Source organism: Triturus cristatus, chromosome 11, assembly GCF_964204655.1.
Source record: "Triturus cristatus chromosome 11, aTriCri1.1, whole genome shotgun sequence".
Lineage (NCBI taxonomy): Eukaryota > Metazoa > Chordata > Amphibia > Caudata > Salamandridae > Triturus > Triturus cristatus.
Genome location: NC_140594.1, coordinates 345,977,957 through 345,990,713, shown reverse-complemented (window position 1 = coordinate 345,990,713; position 12,757 = coordinate 345,977,957). Strand labels below are relative to the sequence as shown.

Below are 12,757 nucleotides of genomic sequence, written 5' to 3'. Positions count from 1 at the left end.
GCGAGCCGTTTTTAGGCAAATCAAGAGCTTTAAAAACAACTGCATTTGCATATCTACCAATCTCCAACAGCGAGGATTGCCTCGACGTATTTTGCAGAGCACAAATAGAATAACTACGTCCCGAGAACATGTTAATAACGAGCAGAGGCACTTGCCCATCCTTGTCATGCTCTCCTTTATTCTCGTACTGTTGTGTACCCTGCCTTTCAGACAGAAGGCTAAAGCATACCACTGACTAGCATCCAAAAGCAGCCGTGTGGGGCCCATAATGCCTCTCGTTCGGTGTCTCTCATGACCAGAAGGGGGGCCGAGTTCCTGGGGACGCTAGTCCTTTTCACCCGCTTTGCCAGGCTCACGAGAACGCTGGAGATGGGCGGACTGGGGAGCTGCACCAGAGCCTAGATTGCGCTCCGTTACCTGCCTGCTGTTGTCATGGGAACTGGCTCATTCTTCACAGCCACCTGTGGAGATCAGGATATACGATATCCCGACCATGAAGTAGCAGTTTGCCCGGCAGCAGAACATCACGGGAAACAACGTGTGATCCCAAAATATGTAGATTTATATATGTGGCTATCTTTTAATAGCAAGAGTATTGGACCAGTGAGGTATTTTGGTGTCATCATAAAAGCTGAATCTTCCGGATTGGCCATGGATTTGCCTGTAAATTATTCTTTATTTTAAAGTGTTAATTACTTTCCTCATTGGGGCCATTTTTCCTAAGCTGTACATTGAGTCCTGATATGTTAATAATTTCCTGGGAAGTGCCAAAGTTAGGTACGGTTCTCAATGGTAACATGAAATTCCTCATGTCTTATCATCCAGAGCAGGTCATAAGTACTCTGCAGTCACTGTTGACTCAAACCGGAAGCATGAACCCTTTGCTCTGAATTGAAAGGTATCTGGAATATTATTTTAAGAATGCACCCAGTGTGTCCCTTTCCTCCATCCCCATCCTTTCCCTCCGTGCAGTTACGGATAGCACTACTAGGGATGAAGGGGTGAAGGGCTGGCAAGCACTATATAAATTGTGCTGAGTGGTCCTATTGGCTCATACATTTAATATTTCGCCAAGATGAATTGGCTTCAGGACGAGCAGCATATATGAATGGTAGAAGCGTGATCTGTTTGGTGCTATGCTTTTATCAGTCTTGTGACGTTGCCCAAATAGGTGTTTGAAATAGAGGGCGAACGTCAAATGAGGGAACAGACTGACTTGTGGAGGAGAGGGATTTCCCTTTTAAGGACGGTTTCCCACACACACCAAAGGTGTCATGCTTCATCATGGGGAGTACTCGCATCATGAAGCCTAGTCATGATGCGGGCTGCAACCCCCTCTCTTCGAGGGAGGAGCTCAGGGAATGGTTTCAAGTATGAGGGGTATTCCTAAAACCCAACATACATGCCGAAGTGTTATTACTTTTCGTGATTTTTTTACTCACTTTAACACAGCAGTAGCTAATATAGAGATCCTGATGAAACCCACAACACTTCCTAGGCTGAAACATGTTGATCACTACTCGGTACAACTGCATCTAATGTCTACAGCCGTACTCTTCGCTATTAGTTTTTAACCCTAGCACATTCTCACAATTAATGCAGGTATGTACCAATTTGGCCACATCCCTTGGGGCATGCAGCGGAGTTCAGGGCACCCATTTTTACAAGCACTGAACTGGTGTAGTAAGCTCTGTGTAGGAGCTTCTCTAAATCATGACAGGGCCCTCCAAAATTTGCTTTCCCAACGTATTTGGGAACTGGAGTTAGATTAGTAAACTATCTTGTCCTCTTTCATTTGTGACTAATTAGTTGTCTCTCCTCAGATTTTAAGATAAACAGAAGATTTTTTACTACTTCCGGGAGCCACAGGCAGTCTGGGGAGGTTCTAGAATGAAAATATTAGTTTGATAACCATTCCAAAATGCCAGTGCGCCTCTTGCTTTTATTTCAGCTCCCTCCTCTTGCTCTGCCCCATTTCTTATTAGCTATGCCCATACATGGTTTAGGTCTGTTGTCCTCCCCACACCACAGGTGCTCATTCCCTCATCCCTAAGTCCATTCTTCAATAAAAATCTATTTTATTGCATTTACAGTAACCTAAAAAGTGCATTATATTAACAGCATACATGGGATTCTGTCAGAATGGCAAACCAAGCATCAAAGTCCCATCTCCTCTCATCCATGCAATATCTTGTCTTACTCATGACAACCAACATCAGTTTTTCAAAGTATTATTCAACAGGAATACCATTGTACCAATATTCATGACAGTAGGGCATTATGTCAGTGTACGCCAGTCATCTAGATACTCTCAGAGTTTCTCATCCATTTGGGTTCTAGGTATGTGTATCTCTGCAGCCACTGACCATTAAAGTAGATCTTCATACCTTACATTTAGCCCATTGCAAGTGGGGCTAAGCCGGTGTATCTCCGTTGTTCTTTTAGACAGTACTAGGCACACATGAGCCACCCTGTAATGTTTTTTCATGTTGGGGGTGGAACATAGCGCCAGCATGCATTGCTGAGTTAATCATTTAACAATCACCCCATGTCCCAGACACTACATGCACCACAGACTTAAACAAGCATCGGACATGTATCCAGATAAATCTTACGTAGTACCTCAAGTGTGAGGTAAGTAATACGAAAGATCTTAAATCGTGCTTTAATACATACCTTGCTAACGTAGGAATAGGCTATGTCATATTCCTCATATCTCAGGACTGCCTTGCTTCACTTGCTAACTCTATCCTCCTTCAGAAATTGTCCCCTTCAGTTCCTTTTTAACTTCCTGCTTGAGTACTGATTTCCCCACTCACCTTTATAGGCATATAGACTACCCTATGCTTCCACACTTTATTTTTATAGTTGTGCATTCCTTTCCTTTATCTAGTAATAGCTTCCTACTCTTCCTGGCACAGCAGGCATTGATTTTCTATTATTTATTGTCATGTGCAGCTTATTATCTCTTCTTTTCCTTAATGTCCTTTCACATGAAAGGACATCTGTTAGACTTAACCAAACCCCAATGTTCTCAAAGCTCCACACAGCTTCTCCACCTAGAGATGTTGACTCCAAGAGATTGGTGCAGGTCAAATGTATTAGTGTGAGTCCCCTCTTTCCAGAAATATGTATAGTCCTTGAATATGGGTGAGCCTCGATAATTGAAAAGCCTAATGTATCCAAAGTGCTTCCCGCAGTGTTGCTTTAAGACAAATACTTAGTATCCGGTGCCCCTGAGACTTAACTTCATACTAGTAATTACTTTTTACTAAACATATTTTTTTTCAATCAAATGAACCTACATTATGTTATTACCTTTGTTGGCCAAGCCGTTGACTGTATTTCATTCTAATCTGCCTATCCATGTCTTTGTGTCTTAGGCAAAGTCAGCGTCTACAGACGAGAAGAGGTTCCAGCAACAGATCATGACCCAGCAAAAGAGAGATCTGACCACCTTTTTGGAAAGTCAGAAGAAACAGTACAAGATTTGCAAGGAGAAGATTAAAGAGGTATATAAACTGTGAACTAAGTTAGCCTCCAAACTGCTTTAATTTTGAGAGGGCAATGGGATTGCGTGGGAAAGAATATGTAAAAGTCATTTTAGAAAGTAAAATTAACTAGGGACGCTAAAACCTGGTAGGATTTAGAGTAGTTTTGGCAAAATAAGGGCAAATTATGCATTTTAAAGCTTGTTGAACCAGTAAAAGTGAGCAGAACATATTGATAGGATTTACATATCACTTTAAATGGAGTTAATGGGGTTATTCCACAAGGAGATTCTTACTTAATGGTGTACAGCAATGCATTTTAAAAAGCATTGTGCCAGCCACATTTGTCAGCATAAGATAAAAGCATTGATTAAATCTTGATGAGTTTCAATAATCAGACATTGGTCAGAGTCCATAGTGTCTCCGTATATACACATTGAATGTTTCCATAATGCCTCAAGTAGGTGACCTTGCCAGGTTCCATATTTCTCAGATTTGTTCACAGCGGCCCACAGCAGATCAAGTTTATCACGTTGACAGATTCTATAAGATCGCATTTATTTATTTTTTATTTATTCATTTACAATGTTAACTGCATACCTTATCTAATGGGAAATATGACTTTGTATACAGTTTAAATAAATGATGGGTTTATACGAAACATGTTCTATGCCAGCAAGTCCATGAGGGGTGGATCTAGTGTTTTAATAAAAAGTCCACAACCTCTGTGAAAGGTCTTATGTTTTTCTTAAAACTATCTGCTTGGGAAGCCTCCCGTTTTTTTGTCCACTCCTTGAAGCTAGTGAATCAAAAAATATGATTTCAGGTATCCATCACTAAATGATTTTCAGCACCGCTCAAAGCAGCAAAAGATCTTGGTCATGTGTTCCTTTCTTTGTAGGACTGGTTGCATGTCAGCTTTCAATCAATCCGGATTTATATAAAGCGTGGCTAATCACCCAATATGGTATCCAGGCGCTTGCAGGTCCCAGGGGCTTATTCGAACAGCCAGGTCTTCGGGGCCATTCGGAATTCTGGAAATAAGGTGATGAACCGAAGGTGCGTGGGGAGGCTGTTCCAGGTCATTGCTGTAATGTTCGAGAAGGAGCGTCCTCCACTTCTGATTCGGTAGATGGGCAAGTGAAAGGAAGGTTGAGCATAGTCTTCTCGACGGTTCGTGTAAGTTCAGGCGGTGGTTAATGTAGGCGGGTCCTTGTGTGCTTGGGTCAGCAGCTTGGATTGGCATCTCTTCTGTACCGGGAGCCAATGGAGTTGCCTGAGGTGGGGTGTGACGTGGGTTAATCAAAGAAAAAGGAGGATGAGTCTGGCTGCGGCATTCTATATGGTCAGAAGTCTCTGTAGGATGAGTGCAGTGATTCCTACGGAGAGGCCGTTGCCTTTGTAAATTTGGCTGGTGATGAGGGGCACCCTTGTGTAGGGGTAGCCACTTAAAGATCTCACGGAGCATGCGCAGAGTGAGTAAGAAGTCAGAGGAGAGCGCATCGATGTGTGATTTCATGGTGAGCTTGTTGGCATTGATGACTGAGATATCTGGTGTGGTTGGAGGGAGTGGGTGCAGGTCCTAGGTCTGATGGCCACCAGGAGTCCTTTTATGTGTTGCTGCTGTTGCCAAAGATCATCACTTCTGTTTCGTCTGTGTTCAGCTACAGGCAGTTGTTTTTCATGCTGTATACGACGCTTGTCATACATCTGCGGAAGTTGGTTCTGGTGGTGGTGGGGTAGTCAGTGAGTCTGAGGATGAGTTTGGTGTCGTCTGCATAGGAAATATGTTGAGACTGTGGGATCCAACGATGTTGGCCAGCGGGTCATATATGCGTTGAAGAGCATGGGGCTGAGCCCTGGGGGACACTGCAGGTGATCTCCTTGGGTTCAGAGGTGAAAGGTGGGATGTGGATCCGCTGGGTTTTTCTGGTGTGGAAGGAGGTGATCCATCTGAGCATGTCCCCTTGAATGCCGATGTGGTGCAGTCTTTTGATCAGCATGTGGTGGAATACTCTTGAAGGCTGCCAAGAGATCAAGGAGGATCTAAACTGCTGTTTCTCCTCAGTCGAGGAGAGTTCGGATGTCATCGGTGGCTGCAATCTGGGCGGTTTCGGTGCTGTGATTGCTGCAGAAGCCGGATTGAGAGGCGTCGAGTAGCTGGTTCTGCTCAAGGTGTGTCATGAGGTGATTGCTGATGATATTTTCCAGTACCTTCGCTGGGAAACGGAGCAAGGAGATTTTCCAGTAGTTTTCTGGTTCGCTGGGGTCAGTGAAGAGTTTTTTGAGTAGTGGTCTGACTTTGGCGTGTTTCCAGGCATCAGGAAATGTGGTAAGTTGCTCACCGATCCTTTTGGTTTCCAAGGTTGAAGATGTGTTGTGGGAGTGACTCTGTGAAAGTTCCTCTGTGTATGGATTTCATGGTGGAGGTGGACTCCTTGGTGGAGAGGATGTTCCAGGTGGTCACTGTGTGGTTCGTGTTGGTTACGGTGGTGGCTTATCTGTTGAGGAAGTCCATAGGTGTGGGTTGAGGTTCGAAGTTTCTGTGTATGGTTGCGATCTTGTCGTGGAAGAAGTGGGCAAGGATGTTGCACAGCTCCTGTGAGGGTGTGATGTTGTTTTTGCTGCCAGACGGGTTGGAGAATTCCTTAACAACATGGAAACGTGTCTTGGTGGTGTTGCCGCTGATTTTGATTCATGTGGCGAGGGCTGTCTTCTTTGTTGCCCTCCACAGGCGGTGGTAGAGGTTGAAGGAGGTCTTAAAGAATGCTCCGTCAGAGGTGTTCTTGCTGGTGCGCCATCTCCTCTCCAACTGTTCCCTCATTTCGCTGGTCTGAGTTCTTGGGTGTACCAGCTGACCTTTTTGGAGATTTTCTCTGGATGTTGCTTCTGATGAGGACGTTGCTGTCTGAGAAATTGATGATCCAGCCATTTTACTGTTGAAGCAGATGTGAACCTTTAAGGAGTTATGATGCCATCTGGTATGTGCTTCCCATCCTTTTGCATAGCGTCCTTTATTGCCAGTTCCTGGTTAAGAGGGGGCTTCATTGAAGGCAGTATCTGAAGGAAAATATTAGTTATGGATTCCTCGCCTTAGAATTACCCCCAGGCGCCAAACTAGTTCAGGAGAAATTTTCTTCAGCAGTACCCCTGGGCTTCAGTAGGTGGCGTTGGTCGACTCCACATTAGTTGTTGGCGTCGTGATTGCCGGAATGACATCGCAGTGTCTGCTTAGATGCCATCCCTGCGCGCTGACATCAGTTCCTTTCTTTTTCCGCGCCAGCCAGCGCAGATTTGGAGAGAGCGGTACATCAAGTCACTTTTTGACTCCCTTTTTGCGACTATTTGTTGTCATCTTTTCAAGTCGTCTGACTCCTGGTGCACAGGGATGTCATCTCGACGGACCAGCTTCAAGCCTTGTGGCTCCTGCCACAAGCTGATGTCAGTGACGGACCCCCATCTCGTGTGCCTCTGAGGTCTGAAGCAAGACCACGACCCGAAGTCGTGCTCTGACTGCTGGGCCATGGCCCGAAGTCTTTGCGGGATCGGTCCTGAAAGCTTCTGGAGGCCCGGCAGTTGGCTCTACGCCGCTCAAGGTCCCGCTCGACAGGGAAGTCGTGGGACCAGTTGCGGAGCAATCACCACCACTCCTCGTCACAGTGTGCGTCTACGGGTAAGTCGAAGCACAAGAAGAAGGCGAAGAAGCATCGTTGCTTTTCGGGTTCTCCCCGTCCGTCGGCCGACACGACGCGGGATACGGAAGGTAGTCACCCGTCTCTGCCCGTTGGGTCGACTCCTAGCCTCCTTCCCTTTCCGGGAGCCGGAGCGACCCCTGCCCAACTTCGTAGCTTTTACGAAGCCCTCCATTCCAACTTTGGGCAGCCTGACTCTGCCCGTGCGCCTTCGGGCCCTGTGGACTCATCTGGAGATTCTAGGCCTTCAATGTCGGCGGCGCCGCAGGGCCCCAGGGATCCAGGCCTGGATCCGGATCGGCGCCCGTTGACCTCACAACACAGCCCACGGCGCCGAATCCATTACCGACACCTCTGCCCCCGCCGATGCCAGTCTCCCCCTCGACATGGACACGGAGCCGGACCGGTTCCGACTGTAACTTTTGTACCTCTGTTCTCCCCTGGTATTCCCTATCGCCCTGAGTGGCTACCAGAGGGGGGTGAGGGTGACTGGGAGGGGTCTGTGGTCCCTCTGGCAGACCAGTTAGAAGAACCAGACTGGAGAGAGGAGTTGGGTGAGGCCAGTGGTCTGGACACCTTTCCAGACCTTGGCATGCTATCTCCCCCTACCGTTGCTACGGAGGAGGGTGCATCATAGGCATTGGTGTTGCGTTTTGGCGGCTGAGGCCTTAAACCTTGAGCTTCCTACAGTGGCGGTCAGGACTAAACTCTTGACCGAGGGGGCTTAAACCGGCAGCGGCCCCTTCGGAGCCCCTGCTGCTGTTCAATGAGGCCGTCACAAACATCCTTTTGGGCAACTGGTCCAAGCTCAACACAGGCTTTCCTGTGGACTCGATGATTGCCTGACGGCCTGGCCCATCCCATTTACGTCTCCCAACACCCCAGCCCGAGAGCTTGGTGGTCCAAGCCTCGACTTCCAAGGGCGCAATCCCCTCCGCTCCACCTGATAGGGAATCCAAGAAGCTGGACCATCTTGGGAAGAAAATGTGTTCTTCCTCCAGCTTAGGACTGTGGTCGGTGAACACCCCATGAGCCTTGGGACGTTACTCCTATTCTGTGTGGGACATGGTCGCGCAGGTGCTGCCACGGTGTCTGGAGGATGCCCAGGCCGTGCTCTTCCGTGCAGTTGCCGAAGGGAGAGAAGCAGCGAAATTCGCCATACGATGTGGACTGGACACCGCCGACTCGCTGGGCAGGTCGATTTCAGCGTCAGTAGCCCTGAGACGCTATGCCTGGCTGAGGTCCACTGGCTTTTCGGGTGATGCCCAAGCTGCACTTTTGGACATGCCCTTCGATGGCCGTCGCTTGTTTGGCGACAAAGGACTCCAGGGCTACGGCCAGGCCCTTGGGCCTCTCTTCTACCTCTCGCCCTGTGCAGTCTGCTTTTCGCCCCTTTCATGGCTATGGAAGGGGTGCCCCATCTCGTTCTATCCAGAGCCACAGGCCTGCGCAAGCTGTCCAGCCTCTGCGCAGCAGGAGACGTGGGACTCACTGTCCTGGATCTGGGGGCCAGTGGATGGGCCAGTCCACCAGCCGCCCCTCTGCAGCAGCCTCCAAGCCCTCCTAGTCCGACCTTTCAGGGCCACCATTCGCCAGTATTTGCCATCAGCTCCCCCACTGTCTCAACATCACGTCAGACAGGTGGGTTTTGCAGATCGTCCAAAGGGGCTACTCCCTCCCCTTCAAGACTACCCCTCCATCCATGCCACCTCAATTCCATTGCACATTGGAGGATCACTTGCCCTTCTCCAACAGGAAGTTACGGCTCTCTTGGCCAAGGGAGCCATCGAGCGAGTTCCTGCCCCAGAAGTAGGTCGTGGTTGTTATTCCCACTACTTTCTGGTGCCCAAGAAGGACAAGGGCCCGCGTCCTATCTTGCATCTCAGGGACGTCAACCGCTTCCTCCGGAAGTAGAAGTTCAAAATGTTGACATTGGCTCAGGTCCTGTCTGCCCTCGACCCTGGAGACTGGATGGTAGCGTTGGACTTGCAGGACGCTTATTTTCAAATCCCTGTCCTGCCGGCCCACCGGCATTGCCTGCTGTTCACAGTAGGCCTCAGGCACTTTCAGTTTACCGTGCTCCCCTTTGGCCTTATCAGCGCCCCTCGGGTGTTCACAAAAGTGATGGCGGTGGTCACAGCTCATCTACTCCGATCAGGGGTTTCAGTCTTCCCCTATCTCGATGACTGGCTGTTGAAGGCGGGCTCAACCTAGGCTGTCATCTCCTACCTCCAGACTACGGCCGACCTCCTGCATTCACTGGGGTTCACCATCAATGTGCTGAAGTCACACCTGATTCCGTCTCAGAAGCTCCTTTTCATCGGAGCGGTTTTGGACACATCGCAGTTTCGCGCTTATTCTCCTGAGCTGCGAGTCCGGGATATTCGGGCTATGATTCCGATCTTTCAGCCTCCATCCCGGGTTTCGGTCAGACTGACGCTGAAGCTACTGGGCCTCAGGGCCTCCTCCATTCTGCTGGTGGACTATGCCAGGTGGCATATGCGGGCTCTACAGTTGGACCTGAAGTTCCAGTGTGCACAGCATCAGGGAAATCTTTCCGATTGCATCCATATTTCGGAGGACACTTCACACCAATTCCAGTGGTGGCTAACGAACCAGGATTGGGTCAACGGCAGGTCCCTCTCCCTTTCCCAACCAGAGTTCACAGTGCTGACAGATGCATCACTTCTGGGGTGGGGTGGCCACATGGGGGAGGCGGAGAACAGAGGCCTCTGGACTCCAGCGGAGTCTGGACTCCACATCAACCGTCTGGAGCTTCGGGAGATCCGTCTTGCACCTCACCAGACTTTGGCATGTTGTCTACTCCTATCATGGAGGAGGGAGCGTCTTGTGCAGTGGTGTTGCGTAGGGCGGCCAAGGCCCTACACCTCGAGCTGTGGCAGTCAGGACTAACCTCCTGACAGAGGTGCTTCAACTGGCAGCGAGCTCTTCTGAGCCCCTGCTGCCGTTTAATGAAGCCCTCACGGACATCCTTTTGGGCACCTGGTCCAGGCCCACCACAGGGGCTCTTGTGGATAGGGTGGTTGCCGGACGCCACTGCCCTGCCTCGGGCGACCCCACTTGCCTCTCTCAACACCCCTCCCGCCATGCTTGGTAGTCCAAGCCTTAGCGTCCCAAAGCGCATTTCCTTTAGCACCAACGGACAAGGAATCCAAGAAACTGGATCAGTTTGGGAAGAAGTTGTTTTCTTCCTCCAGCTTAGGGTTACGTTCGGTGAACACCGCATGCCTCTTGGGCCGTTATTCCCACTGCGTGTGGGATACGGTTGCGCAAGTGCTGCCTCAGTGTCCGGAGAAGGTCCGGACCCTGCTCTCCCTTGCTGTTGCCAATGGGAGAGACGCAGCAAAGTTCGCCATCCGCTGTGGACTGGACACTGCCGACTCACTGTGTAGGACCATTTCAACGTCAGTGGTGCTTCACCGTCATGCCTGGTTGAGAACAAATGGCTTTTCTGGGGATGTCCAGAACACCTTGAGGGGCATGTCCTTTGATGGCCGTCACTTGTTCGGCGACAAGGCAGACCGTGCACTAGAGTGCTTCAAGGACTCTCGAGCTACGGCTAACTCCTTGGGCCACTCCACCACGCTCCCTGCATGGTCTGCCTTTTGCCCCTTTGGCCACGGAAGGAGTTCCCCAGAATGTTCCTTTCAGAGCCACAGGCCAGCGCAAGCTGTTTAACCTCAGTGCCGCTGGGGACGTGCAAACAACTGACGTAGTTCTGGGGGCCAGCGGGCGGGCCAGTCCACCACCGCCCCCTCTGAAGCAACCTCCAAACATTCCTAGTCTGACCTTTCAGGCCCATCAAACGCCAGTGGGCAGCAGGATTCGCCATCACCTCCCCCACTGGCGCACCATCATGTCGGACAGGTGGGTTTTGCAGATAGTCCGAAGGCCCATTCAAGACTATCCCTCCAGCCATGCCACCCCAGTACCATCACATGTCGGGGATCATCTGGTTCTTCTCCAACAGGAGCTTACGGCTCTCTTGGCCAAGGGAGCTATTGAGCGCGTTCCTGCCCCAGAAGTAGGTCGTGGTTGCTATTCCCACTACTTTCGGGTGCCCAAGAAGGACAAGGGCCTGCGTCCTATCTTGGATCTCAGGGGCGTCAACCGCTTCCTCCGGAAGGAGAAGTTAAAAATGTTGACCCTGGCTAAGGTCTTGTCTCCCCTCGACCCTGGAGACTGAATGGTAGCGTTGGACTTGCAGGACGCTTATTTTCACATTCCCGTCCTGCCAGCCCACCGGCGTTGCCTGCGCTTCACGGTAGGCCACAAGCACTTTCAGTTTACCGTGCTCCCCTTCGGCCTTACGAGTGCCCCTCGGGTATTCACGAAAGTGATGGCGGTGGTCGCAGCTCATCTGCACAGATCAGGGGTTCCAGTCTTCCATTATCTCGACGACTGGTTGTTGAAGGCGGGCTTGCCGCCGGCAGTCGTCTCCCACCTTCAGATTACGGCCGACCTCCTGCATTCGCTGGGGTTCTCCAACGTGCCAAAGTGACCTCTCAGAAGCTCCTCTTCATCGGAGCGGTTCTGGACACGACACAGTTTCGGGTTTATCCTCCCGAACAGCAAGTCCGGAATATTCAGGCTCATGATTTAGATCTTTCAGCCTCTTTCCCGGGTTTTGGTCAGGATGACTCTGAGGCTGCTGGGCCTCATGGCCTCCTGCATCATGCCGGTCGATCATGCCAGGTGGCATATGCGGGCTCTGCAGTGGGACCTAAAGTTCTAATGGGCGCAGCATCAGGGGAATCTGTCAGATTGCATCTAGATCTCGGAGGGCAGTGCACAACAATTGAAGTGGTGGCTCACGAACCAGGATTGGGTCAATGGCAGATCCCTCTCCCTTCCCCAACCAGAACACACAGTGGTGACAAACGCATCCCTTCTGTGATGGGGTGGCCACATGGGAGAGGCGCAGTTCAGAGGCCTCTGGTCTCCGGCGGAGTCCGAGCTCCACATCAACCTTCTGGAGCTTTGGGCGATCCGTCTTGCACTAAAAGCATACCTTCCCTCTGTCCGGGGAAGAGTAGTGCAGGTGTTCACGGACAGCACCACCATCATGTGGTACTGCAACCAACAAGGCGGGGTGGGGTCGTGGACCCTATGTCAAGAGGCCCTCCGTCTCTGCACATGGCTGGAACATCAGGGCATATCCCTGGTGGTTCAACACCTGGCAGATTCACTGAACGCCAGGGCGGACGAACTGAGCCGCAGTTTGCAAGATGGATCACGAATGGCGTCTTCACCCAGAGGTGGTGCAAGGTCTCTTTCAACAGTGGGGAGAGCCTTAGTTAGATCTAGACCTCAATACCCTCTACGTTAATCTACAGAATACTCAGAACTGGCTTGCGCTCAACCATCTCAAACTTAACTCCATCAAAACGGAATTACTCCTCATTACCCCACCGAAACACAATCTTAAGATCGACCTTTGGATGAAACATCTAACTGCTCTCATTTGTACTCCTCATTTTGTAGGCTCTGCAAGATCTCTGGGAATTATACTAGACAAACATGCATATGCAGAACCACATCAGTAAAGCCACC

At 50.2% G+C, this 12,757-nt stretch overlaps 1 protein-coding gene across 7 annotated transcripts in view; it reads left to right on the top strand.

Moving 5' to 3' along the window:
- Positions 1–12,757, top strand: part of TAOK3 (TAO kinase 3) — a 1,246,906-nt gene that overhangs the window by 1,124,725 nt on the left and 109,424 nt on the right. For all 7 annotated transcript variants that reach the window (XM_085636070.1, XM_085636074.1, XM_085636076.1 and 4 more), the window contains one exon: positions 3,384–3,512. In XM_085636070.1, the coding sequence (XP_085492196.1) occupies positions 3,384–3,512 (129 nt within the window). The remainder of the gene's footprint in view (positions 1–3,383; positions 3,513–12,757) is intronic.